Genomic DNA, 12256 nt, shown 5'->3' with positions numbered 1-12256 from the left:
TTGCAGAGATGAAACTGCAGTCAGGCTCTCAAATAAAGATGAGGCACGACACAGAATAAAAACATTTTGGCAGCCTGAGACTCATGCAAACTTTATCAGAGCTAACCTGACTCAGTATTTTGCTGGCAAGAACAAAAACTGTCTTCTGTAATAACTGGCAGTATGTAGTACACCTGTGGACACCTTGGCGCTAGAAACACCACCTCCTGGGGAATGGAGGTTTTTGTGTTTAACCCTTGTGCAAAAAAAGTTTCTCTGATAGCTGTTAAGGATAAACTCAACTAACCCTTAACGGATATCAGAGCAACTTTTTTTTTGTGCTGCACAACTGATATTCACAAATGTGAAGAAGGTTCAGGAGACTTTTGGTGACTTTCACAGAAGCATTTAATGGAATCTCAATTGAGGAGAATTTAGTATTAAGCGGTACAGTGTAGTGCATTCCCAACTTCTTCCTGAAGGTGTATTTAAACTCAAGCAGGAGGCGTTTAGCTGAACCTTCAATGTAAACAAAGATATTGCGGGCTCCGTTAACATGTATGCTTTTCTAATTTATTAACCCAAACACCTCTGCACAGATGGAAAACAACGTTGGCTTGACCATACCATGCAGTAGTGCTTATCCTTAGGTGTATGCGTATGAATGTGACTGTTATGTGTTAACTTCCACCCTCTGTCCATCCATCAGTCCTAAACATCACTACCAAATATTTATTTATTGTCAGAATTGTAACCATTTATGTACTCCTGTATTTACATGATGCCACTTGTTTTTATGAGAAATACAAAAATGATTGAAGAAATTGAAAAACAAATTATTATTAATTTCTGTATACTAAACGCTTGGGGGATTTTTATCGTTAAGGGTCGGAGTGTCTGTATTTCGGCTACACAGTTTATTATAGACTTATTATAGGAGCTGATGTTGGACTTCCAAAATAAAAAAAAACTCACACCCTTGCCAAAATGTATGCCATAGGAATTATCACAGCCAAAATGATCTAAAAATGAAATAAGTGAACATGCTGCTTTTACCTACTATGCCTTTTATCTTGCACCATTAACTTAGGACTATGGATGTGCATGGCACTCAGTCAAGACACATCAGGGCTAATCACAAATTGCTGATTCAAAGATGCCGTGGCTCCAGAAGCCAAAGGGGAGCACATTGGTAATGTTTACACACTTACAAGAGTCGGTGCAACTTAAATCCCAAGCATCACTCTGCTTAGGCAAAGAAGATAAAGATTAGACAATGTGCAGTGCCTGCAGAAAACATGATTACGCACACACAAAGTTCTCATGCAAACTTTGCAAAAAAATGTTCAGGGTTACAGAAGACGATTGTAAAGTAGCCCTCAGCACTGAGCATACTGCATGTCCACTTGGATACTGAGAAATACAGAGAAAGTTGTAGCTTTGTATCAACTTATTTGGCAATGGCTTTAATGTAACGGACGTTCATTAATGTTAAAAAGTTATGCACTAAAGCTTTAACACAAATTCATTAAGTGTGGAAATTATATTTTCCCAAGTATTGCTAATATTAGAATAATGTAAACATGACTAAATCTGAGATTCAACTAAAACTATATACAGAATATGTACTGTATTTAGGTACTAAAGGGGATATCAAATTGCTTGGTGCAGAGAAGGTACAAGGACAGGCCTTGTATTACGGCCTAACCGACAAGCACCAACTGTTACAGCTGCTGTTGCTACTACATCCTGTTTTGCATTCAGAAAAGCTCTAGACTCTACTTGCCTCGTGATAATTATCCTCTTGGAAAAAAATATTCGACGTAGTAGTATGTGGCCGTGAAGGATGCAGTGGTCAGCGCCAGCATTTCTGGCCCTAATATATTCCAAGAAAACACTCCTCCATATCATTTCACTGCCCCTACCTTCCTATTTTGAAAAGGCTCATTATGATAAACCCACAATTTAAGGTTTGCAGAGTTGTACTGCAAGATCAAGCAGAATTCTTATTTCTTTCACCCAATTCTGCTGATTGTGTTCCTGCTGCAGCCTCACCTTGTACAGACAGGAGTGAAATCTGTTGTGTTCTGTGTAGGGCTGTGTACCGTCACTGATTTCCGGAATTGATTTGATTCCGATTCACAAGGTTTCAAATCAATTTTCGATAAGATAACAATTCCATTGGGGATATTTCAGTTGCAAAACCAATTTTGCTTGGATATGAAAGAGATTCTACAATTGTACATGGTTCCCTCTAACCTGCTGTATTATTAAAAGTATTGTTTACATTAAGAATTGTCCCAAAAGCAGTTAAATGTACTTTTTATTTAACATGAACACACTTCAGCAGTCAACACAATAAAGTGCATCTCTACAGACTCTACAGTCAGTGAGGATTGAGTGACATTTCATTGAGATACTGTAGATTTGAGGTGAGAGTCAAAGGGACCCCTTGTTTTTCTCTCGCCAAAATGTATCTTTGGAGCGTTATTTTACCCCCTTCCCGACAAGCTAGCATGGCATAGTTGCAAGGCAATGGATTCTTTCTGCATTCTGTATTATTAGAATCAATATCTGATCATTCAAAAGTTGTTTTTTAAACCCAGCTCTCATCTCCTGTGCAGTCAAATTGTTAGTCCCAAGATGCTTATATTTTTTATATTTACTTTATGTGGACCGCTTTACTGATCAGTCTCCTCCACACCTTTTAACTTCCACAAATGCTGCTCTCGCCTTAGACATCAACAATGTTTTTTTTAGCCTTTAGGATTACAGGCAGCTTGGTGAGCACACACTACACACGCTCACAGTGGCCGAAGGAGGGGAAAAAAAGACCACTCTGCAATCTGGGTCTTTATGCCGTCTCTACTTAACTCCATCGTGTTGATGAATGATTTCCCCCAACATTTTTCTACTATTGTGAACCCTTTTAGTCTTTTTCTGGCACAGTGAGGCGCTGTGGAGCAAAGGGGGGAAAAAAAACTGCCAAGAGTCCTTGTTGAATTTGAATTTGGACATCCTGTAACAACATCATGCACAAATGATTTCAAGCTGAAGTGCTTGGGGAGAGAAAGAGAGGAAAAACCAGGGAAAGTGACAGTCCCTCCATCATTGAAGCTCTCTGCTATTCTTCCCCTGCCCGATTTACTCCATCTAATCCTCTCTTTCACTCTGTACGTCTCTTTGTCCTGTTTCTTCTCTCTCACTGAACACAACACACAAATGAGTGTCCTCATTTGATCCATCCATCAGTCTTTTTTTTAACTCCCTCCCTTCCTCCATCCATCCGTCTATACTCACCCATTTTTCTCCCACTACTCATGGACTGTTAATGCACTTTGTCTCACTCTCTTGCTTTCGCTGCGCCGTACTGTACCAGCGATCTGTCTCTGTCACTTCCTATTCAAAGCCATACAAAAAATAATCCTGTAGTATGGTAGGATGCATGCACCCCGGTGACCCCTTCTTGTGCTAAAGTAGCCCATTGACTTGTCTGTCACACCTTATAAAACAGCAGCCACTCAATCTGTTAGTTTGCTACTTCACTACTTCGCTCACTGGCTCAGTGTGTGTGTGCGTGTGTGTGTGTGTGTGTGTGTGTGTGTGAGAGTGAGAGAGTGAGTGCAATATGGAGTGACACATATTGGTATGTGTGTGAATTTGTGTCTGCATAAAGTGTCATAAAGTGTGTGTGTGTGTTCCACTGCTTACAGTTTGTCAGTGAGGCCTTTAGTATTAGCTGCATGTGTCACACACACACACACACACACACACACACACACACACACACACACACACACACACACTTTTGTATTTTAATAGTTTACCTTTTGTATGTGCCCACCCATGTTCCAATATGTATGTATTTGGGCTCATACAGTTAGTTTATTAAAGTGTGTGTGTGTGTGTGTGTGTTCTCTCTAATGCAGGGGTGGCGAACCTGTGGCTCTTGAGCCGTATGTGGCTCTTTGCTTGCTCCTGTGAGGCTCTTACTGTGTGGCTGGGGGCTGTGTCATTGGTTGATTGTTGTTTTTAACTTTTCTGAAACATACAGTATTTCAGATAAGTAAAAAAAAACACATTTGAATGCATCTGCCAATACATTTGCCAATTATTTTAAAATGGAAAATAATGCAGCAGAGTTTTGAGGACAGATTCTGCAACCTGAGGAAAAACAGCGGCCACAGATCACCTTCCTTGTTAACCCTTTCACTGCTGAATCCGATTGTTTGAAAGCCCCTTTAGTGACAAATGAGTGAGAGAGTTGCTTCGAGTGGCCACAACAGAGTTCAAGCAAGACCTGAAAAGGATTGTGGATAACAGACTCAGGTTTCCCACTGAGTCAATCTAAGTGAGAAAAAACTATGAAAACTGCTATGTATTATGACTGTCATCAGATCTGGAAGACACTGTTGCTGTTGTAGAGTGGACATGCATGTGTTGTGTGGCTTTTTGCTATGGTGTGTTTTTTTTTGGTTGGCCACTCCTGCTCTAATGAGTCTCTCTGGTAAAACCTGTGGGGAGCTACAGACACCATAAATGGGAAAATACTGCCGACTGATTGTCTCTGAATATTTTTACACAGATGATGTTTAACAAGGTTACAGCGAATATTAATACATGTGTTGAATGTGGGTGTGTTTGCTCTGCTCCTGATTTTTGTTTAATTTCCTCTTGAGATGAATTTTTCTCACATCTTAATTATACTAGTAATGTGCTTAATAAGAGGCTGACAAGGTCTCTGAGCAGGTGTTGCCTTTCTCGGGTGGAACATTTGTTTACATACCTGTGTTCTGCATAATGGAGTCTTCATTGTATCCGCATCTCCAACAATTCTTGAGCTTTTTTAGGTTGTTTTTGTGCTTTGTTAAGTTGCCAAAGTCTAATTGCTGCAGTTTTAGCTTCGGGCCATCCCTCACTTCTCCCCTGCCCATTTGATTGTCTTGACATTTATGCTCGCCAAATGTTGCAAACAAAAAGCGAACCTGAAGGCACTAGACTGGTTTAACAAGTAAAGACTAAACATGCATTTTTCTGTTTGGAAAAATGAAGTGAAGGAATTGGTTTGGATCATTCACTTCCCCCTGGTTTGTTAAGCCAGGCTGATCTTCACGAACATGCTCAACACTACAAAGAGGAAGAGCAGGAAACCATAAACACTTAACTGTCTGTCCATCAAGTAGTTTTAGATGGATGTATTCAGATGTTGGTGGTGCTGTTGCCTTTTCTTGGGGTTTTCACAACTGTCCCTGCTGGGAAAATTAGAGTTTGTATTGCAGCTTGTGTTTTAGACATTTGTTTGCTCTCTAATTTCATTCTGATGTTTATAATAGCAATATTTTTGTCACTTTAAATGGGATACATTTCCTATTATGGCAATTATAGGAATAATCGGTGCATATGGCTGCATTTGATCGGAGGAACTTGGGCTGTTCTGATTGGTTAAATTGGTGAAAATGGTTGGAACACCAATCTGATTGCTTTGCTTAAATCATTAGTACGATTTGTGTAAACCAGTGTAGTCTTGAAATTATAATGAGGATACATTTTATTTATATAGTGTGTATATAGCAATTACACTCTGGCTGCAGCTCCCACTGGGCAAAATTAAACTGGAGCTGAGATGAGCCAAAGTGGAGTTTTGATGGATGAGTATTGAAAGCACTGGTGTTGGTCTTCCAACATGCTAATTTCCTTCACAATCATCATGTTTTACTCCTAATGGCATGTCGACTTTTAACAGAAAAACACCATTCAGTGTGATCCAATCTTGGCAAAGCAAACGAATTACACTCAATGATTTTATATTGAGTTTTCTTTTAACTTAGTCTTCAGGAACTACTGTCATATGCAGGTGTTGCATCAGATTTTTAGTTCCACCAAAACAACTGCTCTGTGTGGGGGGAAAAGGATGAAAAATTTAGAAAAAAGCTCCCACTGTTATAGCCATAATTAAAAGTTAAAATGGACATTGAAAGCTTAATGGAAATGTCCAGTCATCGGTACATGATGAACATGTATAATTAAAACTGAAAGGAATATACTGAGTTGAAAAGAAACCATGTCTGAAGAGGTGGCCAGAGATTAGATTATGCTTTCTTGCCTGGTAAATAAAGAATAAGTAATTAAACTAGACATTTAATTGTTTTAAAAGATATAATACTATAACAGTGTTTAGCATTTTTAGATGGTTAATTTGCACACTGCAGTGCTGATTACAATGAGAACATTTCTGTTCCAGGAAGAAAAGAACCTTTGGCAGACTTTTTTTTTGTTTTGTTTCAAACTGAAAACAAAAATGCATTGAAATATATTGAGTATGTGTTGGGCATGGGTTAAGACTGTAAGATGTGGATGTAGGCTCAGATCCATTCAAAAGAAATATCTCCTTGTGTTGATTTACAAAAAGTTCCCACGTACCCAATTATTACGCAAATTAGTTGTGTATCAATCCAACTTTGAGGTGATAGGGTTGTATATAAGGTATGCAGAGTGACGCGTACATTGGTGTGTGTGTGTGCTGGTTATCTGTGTGACCCAGTCTTCCTGGTACCATGTTTCCGCTGTCTGTCCTAGTTTAAGGACATGTTATCGTATCTGCCCCAGTAACACTGACTGACAAATTCCTGTATATTAATTGAACCTGACACTGATTGTGATTCTGATTGCAGTGTGAAGCTTTTATTAAATCCCCCCTTGATTAATGATGTAATTATTGCTATGCAGGAAAAATGATGAAAAATGCCCTCCTCCCTCTATACAAATAAAACATGAAGCTTACTTTCCTTGATTTTATGTAGGCACATTTGCATAGAGAGAGGACCGTTTTTTTTTTTTTGCTCATACTGTTTCTAGTGTTCCCTCTCGAGTGTTTACACAACTAACTTCTCGTCATGTTTTATTTTTTTGCTGCAGGTGGGCTATGAGAACGCAGGGACTGTGGAGTTCCTGGTCGACAGACACGGCAAACACTACTTCATCGAGGTCAACTCTCGACTCCAGGTTGAACACACGGTCACCGAAGAAATCACTGAGTAAGTAGCAGACGTTTGCAGGTGCAGATGGGTTTAGAAAGGTGGGCAGCTGGATGGTTGCTGTTGTCAGTTTGTGTGTGTGTGTGTGTTTGGTATCTTCTGTCCACAGACAGGTGTGCAGCTTCAAGGTTAGATGGTTCCCACTCTGAAAAGTTGCTGAAGTAGAGAGTGAAGGCTGGAGGTATGGAGGAGGTGTAGGCAGAGTCCAGAAGAGTGGAGGCAACTTTAAAGTATGTGAGACAGAAGCACAAAATCGAGAAATATGGCAAAATGGACAGGGTGAGGGAGGAGGGATTGATAGAAAGCTGACAAGTACCAAGGGACATGGGTGTAGGGGATGGAGATTGGGAAGGAGAGGAGAGCACGAACGGGTGGGATCAGTAAAGAGAGAAGCTGAAAGATGAGGTCAAAGTGAGGGCGAGAGACAATAGGAATGAAGGAGAAAGGCGAAAAAGAGGCAGAGGATGAGAGATATAAAGAGCAATCCGCTTGACTGATAACCTGTGATGTGTGCTCAGCTCAAACAACACAGATGGGTCTCAAACTAATACACACACGAGACATAAACACACAAAAACACACAGGTATATAGGCCCTCTGATCACACCCAGGCCCATACATCTTTGTTCAGCACTGATGTGTGTACCCACGGAAAACTACAATTACGCTAATTAAAATTAGATTTCCTGCATAGTTAGCTCAATAAATGAATTAAGCTGACAAATCACAAATCAGTGCAACTTCACCTGTTCCTATGGCAACCAAACATGACTGACAACTTTGTTAGCTGTACTCTCTGGCTGCCTTGATCATTCACTACACTCTTGTTTGTCTACTTTCATTTCTCTTGTCTTTATTTCCACTCACTCAAAGTAGATCTTTATTCAACTTGCTATATTTGCATTACACCGCAGTGAACTAAATCAGCTCTGGGTATGTGGAAAACCTGTCAGTAAACATTGAAGTCCCAGCGATCATTAAGTCAGACAACCACCACGCTCAACAAAAAGTCAATTTTGTTTTCCCATACCATTTGTGGTATTTTGAGTGAAATGGTGTCCACTTTTAAGTAAATCCTGTCAGTTAAAATATAGGTACTTTGACTTGATAATGATGATCTGAAAGACTAATGTGACAGCATTATTTGTCATCAATAATTCAGGTCTTTTATTTATTTTTCTTTGTAGGGCTGTAGTTTTTCATGTTTCTCTGGTTTAATAGGATAATGTACACCTGCCACTACAAGTTTGTGTTCACCCACTTGCTACATGCTTGGTCATGACTCAGAGGTGTCAGTGGTGCCAGAGTGGACCTCAGTTAAGGAAACATGTTATTAACTAAATTGCTGGTGGATTAAAGCCCCTTGACACTCTAAAGTGCACCCACACAGGTCACTTACTTTGGCTGATAAGACATCTTCAACGGACTGTGTGGGCATGTATAAACCCTCTCTGATGCTCCTGGTAGTTTTGTTTCTCCTGTTATTGTAGGCCATATTTCACCTTTATGATTCCATAAAGAGTCAATGGAGCACCTAAGCAAATTCCCAGCTTAGCTCCACCCAACTTTTAAGCAGACTCAGTATCTGAAAACACCTGTGTGGGTGTGCAAGGGCAATGAGTTTAAGTTCCGGTGTGTCCGAAGTTTACTTGTAAACAATGTACATGTACATTCAGAGCTTCTCTACACATGGAGGCCTGAAATATCTTATTATTTTTCAAAACATTTGCAAAGTTTATTTTATTTTTTTTTATATTTTTAACATCTGCAATCTATCTTCATGGTTTGCATCAATGTTCAGTTTTTTTATAGGGTATCTTTACAGCAAAGGCATCTGTATGATCCAAGATATCAACAGATAACTGTTCTTACCGTTTACTGTACAGCTTTAATTCACATGGCACTATGTAATCATTTCCATTCGTTCAGTTATTTAGGGTTTTTTTCCCAACATGATTCTTGAGTTATAATTATCAGTTTCTTTACATTCATCTTACTGTATGAAAAATGAAAATGTGCAGAACTCTATTGTGTACTTTTTTAGGAAGCAGTAATGTTGAAATAAGACTCTCATAAATCATGTATTTCATGTCCACACAGCAGCAGATGTATCTGTAATGTAAACTTTGCAGAATTGCCTTTCTTTTGAATTACTGTTATCTAATGCAATGTCATATTTAATACATTTAAAAATGAAAAAGGGGCTAAATTTGAGGCTAAGGGATACTGAAGAACTCGGCCAATATCGTACTAATATTTTCATTTAGTTGCAACTCAGCAAGGCTGTCGTGCTCGACTTATTTTCGGAAGGGGATTATGAGCTATAAAAGATCTTGACTTTCCATTGCGCATCAATAGATGCCCTTGTACCTCCAGCACATCTGCCTACCCTCCTTTTGTTCTTTTATATCTCTCCTCTATGTGCTTTTCTTATAGTGAAACAGCTTTTGCACGGACACACACTCAGGTACACACTTACCCTGCCGCACTGTGCTGCTGTTAGCGAGACAATAAGATGATAGAAAGTCATTATTACAGATCCCCCTCCACTCCAGTCTCGCAACAGTTTGTCATATTATCACAGTACCTCTCCGACCTTCTCCATCCGGTGCTCTCCATTCCCCACGCCAGACTCTGTACCTTCGGAAACAGAGCCTTTATTGTTGCAGTTCTATCCCTCTGGAACACCCTCCCTGCAGATATCCAAAATGCTATATCCCTGGACATTTTTAAAAAACTCCTGACGCCACCTGTTTACCACAGCCTACAACCTCCTTTAGCTTAGCCACAGTAATTCTGTGAAGTGTCTTTGGGTTTCTTGAATATATAAATAAAAAAATATTATTATTATATTCCTTTGTCCTGCAGAGAAGACCTCATATTACAGAGGGAAAGTTGACATTTTGGGGGTAGGGTTAGGGTTGCATGAAACAACACATGTTGAAAGTTTCAGCTGTTGAAAGTTTCAGCTGTTGAAAGTTTCAGCTGTTGCAAGCGACGCTTTTTAGTTTGCAAAGCTTTCGTTTCAGGCTGATGTTTTTTGCTCTTATTTTTGTGTGTTAGAAACGGACTGTGTTACTAATAGACTTGTCAGCGAGGTATTTTTCATACCGAGTTGTGAAACTCCCTTTTTTAACTTGCCGCTCATTCCCCAACTCTCCTACCCACACTCATCTATCACTTTCATCTCTCCTGCCTAATTCCCTTTTCATCAATCCTTCCCTGTTCCATTTGCTAGCTTTCTCTAACCTGGCTGCAGTTAAGCCTTGACTTCTTTGTCTTTCATCTTCATTAACTCTCTCTGTCTTTGCCATTCTCTTCTCTTTTTCTCCTCTTTCCTGTCTCAATTCAAAGAAAGTTTTTGTATGTATGCATCTCTACCCGCTGCCATGCCAGGAAGCCCACTTTTTATTTTTTATTTTAAAGATAATTTTTTTGGGGAGAGAGAGGGGGAAGACATGCAGGAAATCATCACAGGTCGGATTCGAACCCTGGACCACTGCGTCGAGGCATAAACCTCTCCGTATATGTGCGCCTGCTCTACCCACTGAGCCAACCCGGCGACAGGAAGCCCACTTTTTAGTTTAGTGTATGTCTGAGTAACTGGATTCAAAATAACTGTTCAGCCTCTCCAGCATTCCCTTAACTTGTTGTTCATTCCTCACTCCTTCTCTTAGCCCTGCTTTATTTGTTTGAGATCTTTTCGTTTAGGATTTGTTTTTAACTCCCTCTCCCCCTTGCTGTGAATGTATAGTGTATTGCTTTTTTCTTAGCCCCTCTCTCTGTCTTTCCTTCTTACTCTTACTACTTTGGTCTATAGTGGAATATATTGACATCTTTGATTCATTCAAATGCGGTTTGGAGCATTTGATGAATCCTTATGACTTTGGCGATCCCCTGACTTTTCCTCTAGCGCCACCAGCAGGTTGCCATTTTTGACTCGGAGTGAAATGTCTGGACAACTATTAGTCCTCATCAGCTGATTTGACTTGTATGTCGCATGATGACTTGTTTAGGACTCAAAACCCAAAGCTTTGGACTTGTTGGTCCTGAGTCGAGACTTGACTTGGGATGTTTTAGCCAAGACTTGAGACTTACTTGTGACTTTGTTCTACCTCACAGTGCCGGCAGAATTGATACATACCAAGTTTAAATGCAAAGGGCAGTGATCAGATGTAGTTATCCAGATGAGATATCCAGATGCAGGTTGTAAGTTGGCAGCACCTGTAAACGGGCTCTTAGCCTTGCTTTCCCCTCCAATTAGATGCTCGCTGGAACAGATTCCCTCACTTTGATGTGTGTGTGTGTGTGTGTGTGTGTGTGTGTGTCTGCCTGCTTGGTATGCACTTTGAACTAACTGTTACTAATAGGATGCTATCTGTAGTGAGGGTCAGCGTAGCACAAATTCGGGTATCAAAATCCCCACATTTTCTCTCTCTCCTTAATCCTTCCCCTCTTCCTTCCCACCCCCTCACCCTCATCCCTCATTCCTCCCTCAGGTTCTCCCCTTCGTCTGTCTGTCCTCAACTGACTCACCACATCCGTCTCTCCACCTCTGTCCATTTATTCACCCTTACACTTCTCTTTCTCGCGCCATTGCCTCCTGTTCTGTCTCCCCCTTTCCCTCTGCCGTCCTTTCAGCCCTGTCAGTTTCTCCCTCTGTGTGTCAACCGCTCACTCTGTCACTCCCATCACTCCTTCTCTTTCCCCCCTCCTCTCAGGCCTTGCCTCCCCTCCAGTCTCATCCCTCTCTCCTCTCTCTCCTCCATCTCATCTTTGTCATTCTCTCCTCTCATTCTTCTCTTCTCTCCCCGCTGACATCTATCTATTCATTCATTCCTCTTCCACTGTCTCACGCTTCATCTTTACTCTGTCCCTTTTTAAACTTGCCCTCATCCGTCCTCAATGCCTCCATCTGCCCTCTCTTATCCTGCCGTCTTGTCACTCTCTACCTCCGTCTGTCCCTCTTTTTATGGAGAGGTGGAAGACAAAATGACAAAAACCTGAAAGAAGGCCTTTGAAGACTTTGAGGTAATTTAGTTACATTTGCCAAGGCAGCTACACAGGAAAGCCAATGAGTTGAAACCTTGATCTATTTACCTTGATTAGCTGCTATGTCAGTGACAAGGGGTTATGATAATGCCATATTACAAAGAGTTGGACCGTTTCTGGATATTTAAAGTCATAGCATGACGACATGGGTCCTAAAACATCTTATAATGATATATTCACAGTTTTTTTAT

The 12256-nt window shown here is 40.4% G+C and overlaps 1 protein-coding gene across 2 annotated transcripts in view; it reads left to right on the top strand.

The window, feature by feature from the left end:
• The window catches only part of pcxb (pyruvate carboxylase b), a 326753-nt gene that overhangs the window by 62629 nt on the left and 251868 nt on the right, over positions 1 to 12256 (top strand). For both annotated transcript variants that reach the window (XM_031285036.2, XM_031285037.2), the window contains exon 10: positions 6895 to 7013. In XM_031285036.2, coding sequence (XP_031140896.1) covers positions 6895 to 7013 — 119 coding nt within the window. The remainder of the gene's footprint in view (positions 1 to 6894; positions 7014 to 12256) is intronic.

This window comes from Sander lucioperca, chromosome 17, assembly GCF_008315115.2.
Source record: "Sander lucioperca isolate FBNREF2018 chromosome 17, SLUC_FBN_1.2, whole genome shotgun sequence".
Classification (NCBI taxonomy): Eukaryota; Metazoa; Chordata; class Actinopteri; order Perciformes; family Percidae; genus Sander; species Sander lucioperca.
Note: the sequence above shows the minus strand (reverse complement) of the source record. Positions and strands in the feature narration are given on the sequence as shown.